The 12,846-nt window shown below is 44.8% G+C and overlaps 1 protein-coding gene across 1 annotated transcript in view; it reads right to left on the bottom strand.

The window, feature by feature from the left end:
• The window catches only part of EFCAB6 (EF-hand calcium binding domain 6), a 186,794-nt gene that overhangs the window by 102,854 nt on the left and 71,094 nt on the right, over positions 1–12,846 (bottom strand). Inside the window, exon 9 of the mRNA XM_056517381.1 lies at positions 6,368–6,516. Within this exon, the coding sequence (XP_056373356.1) occupies positions 6,368–6,516 (149 nt within the window). The remainder of the gene's footprint in view (positions 1–6,367; positions 6,517–12,846) is intronic.

Here is a 12,846-nt window from a genome sequence, read left to right as displayed (position 1 = left end):
CGTATACTGCTGCTGCTATCTCTATGGGATCAGGATATACAGGATATATAGTAGTTATACACCTCCACTCCGGCACTATCTGTATATTGCTGCTGCTATCTCTATGGGATCAGGATATATAGTAGTTATACACCTCCACTCCGGCTCTATCCGTATACTGCTGCTGCTATCTCTATGGGATCAGGATATATAGTAGCTATACACCTCTCCTCCAGCTTTATCTGTATACTGCTGCTGCTATCTCTATGGGATCAGGATATATAGTGGTTATACACCTCCCCTCCAGCTCAGGATACATAATAGTTATACATATTTGCCCCAGCAGCGTGCACCCGTGTATTAGGTAGTTGTGCTGGCTATTTTTTTTTTTTTGTGCTTTTGCTATGCAAGTTAGGGGGACTGGCGCCCTCTGTAGCCGTGCACCCCTCCCTGTTTCATAGGAGGATTTTAAATTGATAGTGGATCCTGCATGTCACCCAGTTAGAGGCCATATGCCCAGCAGAGGTGAGTGGATTAAGCATGTTAGGGTCCCATCCGACAAGAGGCCACCTCTGCGTGGTGCATGGGGGACACGTTTTGATCAAAAATTGCACTATGAGCCTTCATTTTTTGACCAAGAGTGCTGCTGCAACCTTCTTTTTTGTATAATAGTTATACATTTTCACTCTAGATCTATCTGTATGCTGCTGCTATCTCTATGGGATCAGAATATATATCAGTTATACACCTCTCCTCCCAGCTCTATCTGTATGCTGCTTCTGCTATCTCTATGGGATCAGGATATATAGTGGTTATACACCTCCCCTCCAGCTCAGGATACATAATAGTTATACATATTTGCCACAGCAGCGTGCACCCGTGTATTAGGTAGTTGTGCTGGCTATTTTTATTTTTTTTATTTTTGCTATGCAAGTTAGGGGGACTGGCGCCCTCTGTAGCCGTGCACCCCTCCCTGTTTCATCAGAGGATTTCAAATTGATAGTGGATCCTGCATGTCACCCAGTCAGAGGCCATATGCCCAGGAGAGGTGAGTGGATTAAGCTTGTTAGGGTCCCATCCGACAAGAGGCCACAAGAGGAGAGTGGTGGATGGGGGACACAATTTGATCAAAAATTGCACTATGAGCCTTCATTTTTTGACAAAAAGTGCTGCTGCAACCTTCCTTTTTGTATAATAGTTATACATTTTCACTCTAGATCTATCTGTATACTGCTGCTATCTCTATGAGATCAGAATATATATCAGTTATACACCTCTCCTCCCAGCTCTATCTGTATACTGCTGCTGCTATCTCTATGGGATCAGGATACATAATAGTTATACACTTTCACTCCAGCTCTATCTCTATACTGCTGCTGCTATTCCTATGGGATCAGTATACAGTATATAGTAGTTTTACACCTCCCCTCCAGCTCTAGCTGCATACTGCTGCTGCTATTTTAATGGGATAAGAATATATAGTAGTTATACAGCTCCTCTCCCAGCTCTATCTGTAAACTGCTGCTTCTGCTATCTCTTTGGGATCAGGATATATAGTAGTTATACACCTCTCAGCTCTATCTGTATACTGCTGCTATATCTTATATGTAATATTTATACACCTACCATGAGGCTGTGTTTACACATTACATGTTTGCCAGGTTTTTTTTTTGTTTTTTTTTTTTTAGCCTAATTGTCCCACAACAAAAATTTTCATAAATTGTAGCAGAGACATGGCCAAAAATGCAGTAAAAATGCAAGATGTGAACACAGCTTGAAGAGTTTAAATCTTCATAAAATGCCTCCGTTGTGATTATAAGCCAAATCACTTTCTCCACAAGAGAATATTTCTCTAAAAACGCACTTTGAATAAGAAAATGCATGACAGCCAAATGCTATCTGGGCATGCTGGGAGCTGTAGTCTTGCAACAGTTGGAGGCTCCCTGGTTGGAAAATACTCATCTACACGGATGAGACCAACTGCGTTGACATAAAGTGAAGTCTTTATTATTCGCCATCAGACAATTCCCCACAATATTCTCATTATAAATGTGCTGCTCGTCTCTGAAACGCCGTTCCTATTTTCGGAGGCATTGTGTTTCTAGAAGTAAATCAATGTAGGTTAGGAAATCTGGAACAACCTTCATTTGCCTTCCTTTGAAAGGCTCTAATCTGTTAGTTTATGGAAAAATAACATGAGCCGCGGTCTGCGGGAGGAATGGTTCCTTTTTAGCCTATTATTTCTGTGCTATTATTCCCAGAAGTAATCACCTAAGGCAGTGTTTCTCAAGCAGTGTGCCTCCAGCTGTTGCAACACTACAACTCCCAGCATGCCCAGCCAGAAGGAGACACACTGATTGGGAAACCCCGACCTAGGGGAACACACAGATTGTGTTATGCCTAGTACAGTGTCATTGGGGAGGGGTGTCATGCTCCGCCCCCCTTCTAGGGGGCATAAGACAGTGGTGGGGATCTACCCGTCAGATTCAAAAACTTTTCATATGTTGTACATCTTGGCAAAACATTAACCATTTTGATATACTTCAAAAAAAAAAAATTTTATCCTGTCCGGCTGCAACATCATCTTTGTCCCACCTGAAACACAGGCCAGGACAAAGTCCAGCAAGTGAGGGCGGGACTAACACTCCTCTGTGCTCACTCCTGTCCTATCAGACTGCAACATGAAAACAGAGAGGAGGGGGTTACAGAGCAGCCTGCAGTGATTGGATGAAGAGACCCAGCACAGCCCAGCAGACTCAGGGAGGAAGTGAATGCATGGTGAGTAAGGGTGGGACTAACACTGCTCTGTGCTTACTCCTGTCCTATCAGACTGCAGCATGAAAACAGAGAGTAGGTGGTTACAGAGCAGCCTGCAGTGATTGGATGAAGAGACCCAGCACAGAACAGAAGACTCAGGGAGGAAGTGAATGCACGGTAAGTGAGGGCGGGCTCAGTGCTTGCTTGGGACGCGCCCCTTCCTGAGCAGGGGATGTCAGAATGAGTGCGCAGCAGAACAGAGCCAAATACAAAAGCTAGACACATAATAAAGACTAGTAAAGCATCTGCATGATCTTGTTAGTAACATATTTAGGAAATATTTTTTCTCTGAAATGACAGGTACGCCATGACAGGTACGCTTTAAAGATAGTCTCCGATAATATGTGCCATGCACAAAAGAGCATTGGAAATCAATAAAATTTGAACAAATATGAAAAACTCTAAACGTTGGGCCTTTTTTATTTTCTGAATATTTTCTGACATTTTTGTTTTTATTTTAGTTTTTTCCCCCCCTGTAAATGGAATTAGAGGTTAATTGTTACGCCTAGCGCTCCGGGTCCCCGCTCCTCCCCGGAGCGCTCACGGCGCCTTTCTCCCTGCAGCTCCCCGGTCAGTCCCGCTGACCGGGAGCGCTGCACTGTCATGGCCGTTGGGGATGCGATTCGCACAGCGGGACGCGCCCGCTCGCGAATCGCATCCCAGGTCACTTACCCGTCCCGGTCCCCTGCTGTCATGTGCTGGCGTGCGCGGCTCCGCTCTCTAGGGCGCGCGCGCGCCAGCTCTCTGAGACTTAAAGGGCCAGTGCACCAATGATTGGTGCCTGGCCCAATTAGCTTAATTGGCTTCCACCTGCTCCCAGACTATATCTGATCTCCTCCCATGCACTCCCTTGCCGGATCTTGTTGCCTTGTGCCAGTGAAAGCGTTTAGTGTGTCCAAAGCCTGTGTACCTGAACTTCTGCTACCCATCCTGACTACGAACCTTGCCGCCTGCCCCCGACCTTCTGCTACGTCTGACCTTGCCTCTGCCTAGTCCTTCTGTCCCACGCCTTCTCAGCAGTCAGCGAGGTAGAGCCGTTGCTAGTGGATACGACCTGGTTGCTACTGCCGCAGCAAGTCCATCCCGCTTTGCGGCGGGCTCTGGTGAAAACCAGTAGCCTCTTAGAACCGGTCCACTAGCACGGTCCACGCCAATCCCTCGCTGACACAGAGGATCCACTACCTGGAAGCCGAATCGTGACAGTAGATCCGGCCATGGATCCCGCTGAGGTGCCGCTGCCAAGTCTCGCTGATCTTCCCACGGTGGTCGCTCAGCAATCGCAGCAGATTGCCCAACAAGGACAGCAGCTGTCGCAGTTGACCGCCATGTTACAGCAACTTCTGCCTCTGCTACAGCAGCAACCATCTCCTCCGCCAGCTCCTGCACCTCCTCCGCAGCGAGTGGCCGCTCCTAACCTCCGCTTGTCCCTGCCGGACAAATTTGATGGGGACTCTAAACTCTGCCGTGGATTTTTGTCTCAGTGTTCCCTGCATATGGAGATGTTGTCGGACTTGTTTCCTACAGAACGGTCTAAGGTGGCGTTCGTAATAAGCCTTCTTTCAGGAAAGGCCTTGTCTTGGGCCACACCGCTCTGGGACCGCAATGATCCTGCCACAGCCACAGTCCAGTCCTTCTTCGCTGAAGTCCGAAGTGTCTTCGAGGAACCTGCCCGAGCCTCTTCTGCTGAGACTGCCCTGCTGAACCTGGTCCAGGGTAATTCTTCCGTTGGCGAGTACGCCATACAATTCCGTACTCTTGCTTCTGAACTATCCTGGAATAATGAGGCTCTCTGCGCGACCTTTAAAAAAGGCCTATCCAGTCGCATCAAGGATGTGCTGGCCGCACGAGAGATTCCTCCCAACCTCCAAGAACTCATCCATTTGGCTACCCGCATTGACATGCGTTTTTCTGAACGACACCAAGAGCTCCGCCAGGAAAAAGACTTAGATCTCTGGGCACCTCTCCCACAGCATCCTTTGCAGTCTTCGCCTGGGCCTCCCGCCGAGGAGGCCATGCAAGTGGATCGGTCTCGCCTGACCCAGGAGGAGAGGAATCGCCGTAGAGAAGAAAATCTCTGTCTGTACTGTGCCAGTACTGAACATTTCTTGGTGGATTGCCCTATCCGTCCTCCACGCCTGGGAAACGCACGCACGCACCCAGCTCACGTGGGTGTTGCATCTTTTGGTTCTAAGTCTTCTTCTCCACGTCTCACGGTGCCCGTGCGGATTTCTCCTACAGCCAACTCCTCCCTCTCAGCCGTGGCCTGCTTGGACTCTGGTGCCTCCGGGAATTTTATTTTGGAGTCCTTTGTTAATAAATTCAGCATCCCGGTGACCCGTCTCGTCAAACCGCTCTACATTTCCGCGGTCAACGGAGCCAGATTGGACTGCACCGTGCGTTACCGCACAGAACCCCTCCTGATGTCTATCGGACCCCACCACGAAAGGATTGAGTTCTTCATTCTCCCCAACTGTACCTCTGAGGTCCTCCTCGGTCTGCCATGGCTCCGGCTTCATTCCCCCACCCTTGATTGGACCACCGGGGAGATAAAGAACTGGGACTCTGCCTGCCACAGGAAGTGCCTCTCCCCCCCTCCCAGTCCCATCAGGCAAGCCTCTGTGTCTCCTCATGGCTCCCGTCCTTGTGTCTCCCTGCCCCGTGCCAAGCTTCACCCTCTGCCCTCCCTTCCCATTCCCACTCCTGCTGTACTGCCTGCCATTGAGGAAACCATCCATTCTTTCCCGGTGTCCTCATCCCAGGGGAGGCAGTCACCGGACAAAAAAAAGGGGAGACCTAAGGGGGGGGGTACTGTTACGCCTAGCGCTCCGGGTCCCCGCTCCTCCCCGGAGCGCTCACGGCGCCTTTCTCCCTGCAGCTCCCCGGTCAGTCCCGCTGACCGGGAGCGCTGCACTGTCATGGCCGTTGGGGATGCGATTCGCACAGCGGGACGCGCCCGCTCGCGAATCGCATCCCAGGTCACTTACCCGTCCCGGTCCCCTGCTGTCATGTGCTGGCGTGCGCGGCTCCGCTCTCTAGGGCGCGCGCGCGCCAGCTCTCTGAGACTTAAAGGGCCAGTGCACCAATGATTGGTGCCTGGCCCAATTAGCTTAATTGGCTTCCACCTGCTCCCAGACTATATCTGATCTCCTCCCATGCACTCCCTTGCCGGATCTTGTTGCCTTGTGCCAGTGAAAGCGTTTAGTGTGTCCAAAGCCTGTGTACCTGAACTTCTGCTACCCATCCTGACTACGAACCTTGCCGCCTGCCCCCGACCTTCTGCTACGTCTGACCTTGCCTCTGCCTAGTCCTTCTGTCCCACGCCTTCTCAGCAGTCAGCGAGGTAGAGCCGTTGCTAGTGGATACGACCTGGTTGCTACTGCCGCAGCAAGTCCATCCCGCTTTGCGGCGGGCTCTGGTGAAAACCAGTAGCCTCTTAGAACCGGTCCACTAGCACGGTCCACGCCAATCCCTCGCTGACACAGAGGATCCACTACCTGGAAGCCGAATCGTGACATTAATGCATCTTCCATGACACTTTAAGACGATCTGGAGGAAACATCAGGGGTCTTACCTGCTCATTAACTCCTGAAATGTTCGGTGGGAGAGCGGAAAAATAAAGTTATTAATGATGGACTTGAAGGCATCCAGAGGAACGCATCCCGCGCGATCTACGTCAAACGATCTGAAGGCCTTCACAAGATCCGGGTGGGAGGAGGAGATCTGTATGGGAAGACATTGTACAACCTTTGTTCATAAAACGGGCTTCATTAATTTTTTTTTTTTTTAAAACACTGATATTTTTTTTCTTTCTTTTATTTTTTTTAAGCTCAATTTTTCTTTTTAACATAAGCGTATTTGTATATAATGTCGTCTGAGCGTCCTCAGATGTTTAATTGATAAGTTTTACAGTCGCCTAAAAGCCGACTGTACTATTCTAATTAGACTCAAGTGAGAAGTTTTATTACTTTGATATAATTACGACTTCTGAAAAGTGAGACGGAAAAATATCGGGCCCTTCCGCGCATTACGGCAGACTTTAAACACTACCTGCTGAGCTCAAAAAGAGACTCCGCTCTCTCATACATGGTTCTTAAGTAAAAGGAATATCTTAAAATAATAAAAAAAAATAAAAAAATAAAAAAAAATTCCTATCCGGTAATACACTTGGAAACACACGCTGAGAGGTTTGTCACAATTCAAAGGTAGAAAATTGAGCTACATTCCGCTCCTTTTTTTTTAATGACGTGTATATATTTTTTCTTTTAGATATTATTTTTTATTTTTTTCATATCAATGTGCACTTATCTCTGCGAAATTAATTATTCATTTTATTCAGTTTTCGCCTGCCGTTAAGTAGAACTCGCAGAAGCCGCGTAGATGATTCCAATACGCCGTCTATATATAGACGTGTATTTAGATATAGAAACGCCGCCATCGGCCATATTTACACTCGTTTTTCATCTGTCGGTTTATGCTAATTAAAATATTTATGGCGGTGAACTTACAGTCGGGGACCGAATAAACAAAATAATAAGCATGTTTAGTCTAGGATTGTATTTACAAATAGAAATTTTTTTTTTTTGGGGGGGGGGGGGGGGGCGAATTTATTAAAAAAAACTTTTAATAAATAATAGTACAAACCAAAAATAAGGAACAAAATATAAAATGATTTATGCAAATAACTACTTCAAGACAAATATTCAATACAGGCTGGAAATTATGTGTGTATATATATATATAAAAAAAAAAAAAAATAGTAAGTACTGTATTTACCCCTAAATTTGCTGGTGGTCTCTGCTGGAAGTGCTGAGGTGGGATCATATATATTGTGCATGTGATACTGCAGCCAATCACCAGCTTCAGAGGTCATGGGCCTTCATACAGAAAGAGAGCACTGGGGCCAGTGAATGGCTGCATCTTCATGTGAACAATGTACATAATGTCACTACAGCACTTCCAGCAGGGGGCACCAGAGTTATGGTGATTTTAGGGTGAGTAAACTTTTTTTTTGCAAACCTTTTGTTATTAAGTTTTATAACAAACCAATTTAAGTAAACAATATGATGCATATGTATACACAAGAAGCAAGTTTTTCTTATTTTTAACTCTAGTTCCAACATTTACTAATTTTGTTAGTACAGTGACCCCCCCGACTTATGATGGCCCCGACATATGATCATTTCAACATATGATGGCCTCTCAGAGCCCATCGTATGTTGAAGGCAGTATCGACATATGATGCTGCTGTGTGTTGGGGCCATCATACAAACAGCTATCTGACAGCGCTGACAACTTCAGCAACTGACAGATAGTTGTTTAATGTGCCCCGTGTGCCCCGTTCTGCCTCCTGTTACTCACATGCTGTCCTGCTAACTCATACGGGCTTCCACTGTGAGCTCTGTGTAAGCCCCGCCCCCCCCCAGTGCAGCCACAGCCAATAGCCTGCAGCATCTTGCTACAGGCATCCAATGAGCTGCTGGCTGCCCTCCCCTTCCTTTCCTATAGAGCTGTAGTCGGCAGGATTGTAATGGAGGACATTCTGTCCCCCCTGAAGGTATTTAAAGAACTGTACAGTACTGTATGCGATGTCACACATCACATACAATACATAGACACACTATACACCCCATACATCAATGTTTCCCTATCAGTGTGCCTCCAGCTGTTGCAAAACTATAACTCCCAGCATGCCCAGACAGTCAATGGCTGTACATGCATGCTGGGAGTTGTAGTTGTGCAACAGCTGGAGGCACCCTGGTTTGTTAAACACTCCGCATACACTCCACATACAATAGTCATCCCAGAACCAATTAGCAGTTTCCCATAGAGATATGTATTCAACATACAATGGTTCCGAGGCCCCGGAACCAATTACCATTTTTACATAGACATATGTACTCGACATATGATGGTTTCAACATATGATGGTTCTCCTGGAACCAATTAATATCATATGTTGAGGGCCAACTGTAATGGAAACCCCTTAAAATGTATTCATGTGTGTTGGTGATTGGCTGAGAAGCATTTCCTGCGTGTTGGTGATTGGCTGAGCAGGCATTTCCTGTGTGTCAGTGATTGGTTGAGCAGGCATTTCCTGTGTGTTGGTGATTGGCTGAGCAGGCATTTCCTGTGTGTCAGTGATTGGTTGAGCAGGCATTTCCTGTGTGTTGGTGATTGGCTGAGACGCCTTTCCTGTATGTTGGTGATTCACTGAAAAGCATTTCCTGTGTGTTGGTGATTGGCTGAGACGCCTTTCCTGTATGTTGGTGATTCCCTGAAAAGCATTTCCTGTGTGTTGGTGATTGACTATACATGAGATTGCCTCTCCATGCTACATAGGCTTGCTTTGAGGTGTTACCTACCTTTAACAAAACTTTTGGGTGGGGCGTGACGTCACCCAGGGGCGGAGTCGTGACATCACGATACTCCGTCCCTGTGGTCGGGAGGCATAAGACGTGGAGCCTCCAGCGTTTACTGCAGTGCTCACAGGTGCAGTGCTCAACAGCGGGCCCCCTGCGATCAGACATCTTATGCCCTATCCTTTGGATAGGGGATAAGATGTCTTAGGGCCGGAATACCCCTTTAAAATTCTCCCACAAGAAACATTACAAACTTATACAAACATATTAACCCATCATAGGACTAAGGGACCTGCAATATTTGGTTATCACGCATATAGGCCCTCACTAATTAAAGTCCAACCGACTCTTCTTCTCGGTTATTGCGCCTAAATTTTAGTCACAACGTCTGTGCGACTAATTATGCGACAAAAATGTTGTCACACAACCGACATTTTAGAAAACACTTGGAGTGTTTTTTTCCACTCTGAAATGGGCGTGTTTTATGCAAAAACGGTCGTTTTACCCACAAAAAACTAAAATTACTCGGAGTACTTTGAAAATCACTTGGGGAAAAAGTGTGAGTTTGCCGCACACAATAACCGACAGCCAAGAGGCCGAGTGAAATTCCAAAAATGGAGGGATTTCTAACAAGAGACTGTTTACCATTGTGTTTTGTGTGAAAGTAACTTGTTTTATAACCTGAAAACATTTTGTACAGTTAAACACTTTAATTAATAAAATATCGAATGCTTTTGTGATAGTTAATGTTTATATATTTTTTTTCTTTTTAACACATTTGCAATATTGGGTTTAAATCAATTTAACACCCAAACTGATAAACAAGGAGAATTGTTGTAATGTTTATAACACATGAATACCGTACTTTTGATTCATGATTTTTTTTTAACCCCTTAAGGACGCAGGGTTTTTCAGTTTTTGCATCTTCGTTTTTTCTTCCTTACCTTTTAAAAATCATAACCCTTTCAATTTTCCACCTAAAAATTTATATGATGGCTTATTTTTTGCGCCACCAATTCTACTTTATAATGACATCAGTCATTTTACCGAAAAATCCACGGCGAAACGGAAAACATAATCATTGTGCAACAAAATCGAAGAAAAAAACGCCATTTTGTAATTTTTGGGGGCTTCCGTTTCTACGCAGTGCATATTTCGGTAAAAATTACACCTTATCATTATTCTGTAGGTCCATAAGGTTAAAATGATACCCTACTTATATAGGTTGGATATTGTTGCACTTCGGAAAAAAATCATAACTACATGCAGGAAAATTTATACGTTTCAAAATGTCCTTTTCTGACCCCTATAACTTTTTTATTTTTCCACGTACGGGGCGGTATGAGGGCTAATTTTTTGGGCCTTTGATCTGAAGTTTTTATCGATACCATTTTTGTTTTAATCAGACTTTTTGATCACTTTATATTCATTTTTTAATGGTATAAAAGTGACCAAAAATACGCTTTTTGGGAATTTTTTTATGTGTACGCCATTGACCGTGCAGTTTAATTAACAATATATTTTTATAGTTCGGACATTTACGCACGTGGCGATACCACATATGTTTATTTTTATTTACACTATCTTATTTTTTTTATGGAGAAAGGGGGGGGGGATTCATACTTTTATTACGGAAGGGGTTAAATGATCTTTATTAACACTTTTTTAAACTTTTTTTTTTTGCAGTGTTATAGATCCCATAGGGACCTATAACACTGCACACACTGATCTTTATTATCCCATAGGGACCTATAACACTGCACACACTGATCTCTCATGCTGATCACTGGCGTGTATTAACACGCCTGTTATCAGTGTTATCGGCGCTTGACTGCTCCTGCCTGGATCCCAGGCACGGAGCAGTCATTCGCCGATCGGACACCGAGGAGACAGGTAAGGTCCCTCCCGGTGTCCTGTAAGCTGTTCGGGATGCCGCGATTTCACCGCGGCGGTCCCAAACAGTCCGACTCAGCAGCCGGGATACTTTCGCTTCAGACGCAGCGGTCAGCTTCGATCGCTGCATCTGAAGGGTTAATACAGGGCATCACCGCGATCGGTGATGTCCTGTATTAGCCGCGGGTCCCGGCCGTTGATGGCCGCCGGGACCGACCCGATATGACGCAGGGTCACCGCGGGAGCCGGCAGAGGACGTAAATATACGTCCTTCGTCGTTAAGGAGTTAAACAAATAAGCCTAAACCATTTTGATTCACACAAATAATTTCTTTAGCTCGGAGTTTGTGCAACACAATTGACGAGTGCGACACAAAACGTGCGACAGAAAGAAAAAACACGAAATGTGCGACAGAATAGTAAATAAGCCTGAAAAAAAAACACGAGTAATATTGAAATCACTCCAGAATAAACAGTCCACTCTTAGTAAATCAGGGCCATAGTGTACCTAAGGGGCACTAGATGTTAATGCACCTTGGAGAAAATATTTCTTTAAAAATGTCATGCAAAAAAAAATTCTCATGAAAAGTAACCTCCAAGTGTCTCTAAATAAAACTGGAGGCAAAGCAAGCTACAATATGGGCCCATAGCAGGCTATGAATGCCGTCTCGTGACCATATGCATGAGCCCCTAGGGCCGTCAGAGCCGGTGCTGAATCCATAGTAAGGATTTTTGGCTTCACGTTGTTTCAGTAGAGAAATGTAACTGGTAGAGAACTGACACAATGAAAAATGAAATCCCAGTGTGGCAGCATCTGCCCATCATGTAATTGTAAAACTTGCCTTACAGCCACACATACATGGATATGTTTTCTCTGTCGGCTGTTTACTTAAGCAACGACAGATGGTTTTGGATTGGAAATTAACTTGCCTTTAATTGAACACACATTTGCATCCTATAATATGTCTTCTCCACACTCAAGCAATGCATCTAAATGCAATCATATATATATATATATATATATATATATATATATATACACACATATAAACTGTATATATGTACATATATATTTATATATATATCTATGGCACGATTGCACTCAAAGGGGGACATGTATCATTATTTGTGTATGGTAGAAGCAGTTTTACCCCTTTTCCCGAATTCTAAATGATGCGCAGAAGCGCTAAATTTATCAATCTAGCGCAATGAGCTTCATAAATTTGGGGTAAATATAGTAATCTCCTCAATCCACTCTTTGGAAAATAGAATTGATGATTTAGAGCATCTTGCTACGTTAAGTCCAAGATGGCTTATATTTGCGCAAAAAAAAATAGCTCTTGCGGCAAAATTTTTGGTGTAAAGGAAAAGTACGCAGTTAATAAATCCATACGTACTATAGATGTCACTCAAAGGTACCCCGATTCGGCCGCATCTGGAGGAAATGCTCTACCAAAACGTGCGCCAAAAAAATGCGCTAAAAAAGGGCTTGCGCAAAATTTGGCGCCAAAAAATACACACGAAACAGGGGTAAAATCTTTGAAACATGTCCCCCAAAAAGTCTTCAGACCACTTCCCATTTTTTAAAATTTTTATGTGCTAAATTAAAAAATCCATTATTCTGCAGTCAGTATCCTATAAGTGAAAACAACAGAATGTAAGAACTCTTTGATACGTTATTGAAAAGGAAAAACTAAAATATAGCATTGACATAAAAAGTATTCATACCCTTTACTCAGGACGTAGTTGAAGGCCCTTTGCCAGAGACTTCAGCCTCCAGTCTTCTTGGGGATGAGGCC

The sequence above is a fragment of the Hyla sarda genome, chromosome 4 (assembly GCF_029499605.1).
Source record: "Hyla sarda isolate aHylSar1 chromosome 4, aHylSar1.hap1, whole genome shotgun sequence".
Classification (NCBI taxonomy): Eukaryota; Metazoa; Chordata; class Amphibia; order Anura; family Hylidae; genus Hyla; species Hyla sarda.
The sequence above is the reverse complement of the archived record's forward strand: the minus strand, read 5'-3'. Positions and strand labels throughout refer to the sequence as shown.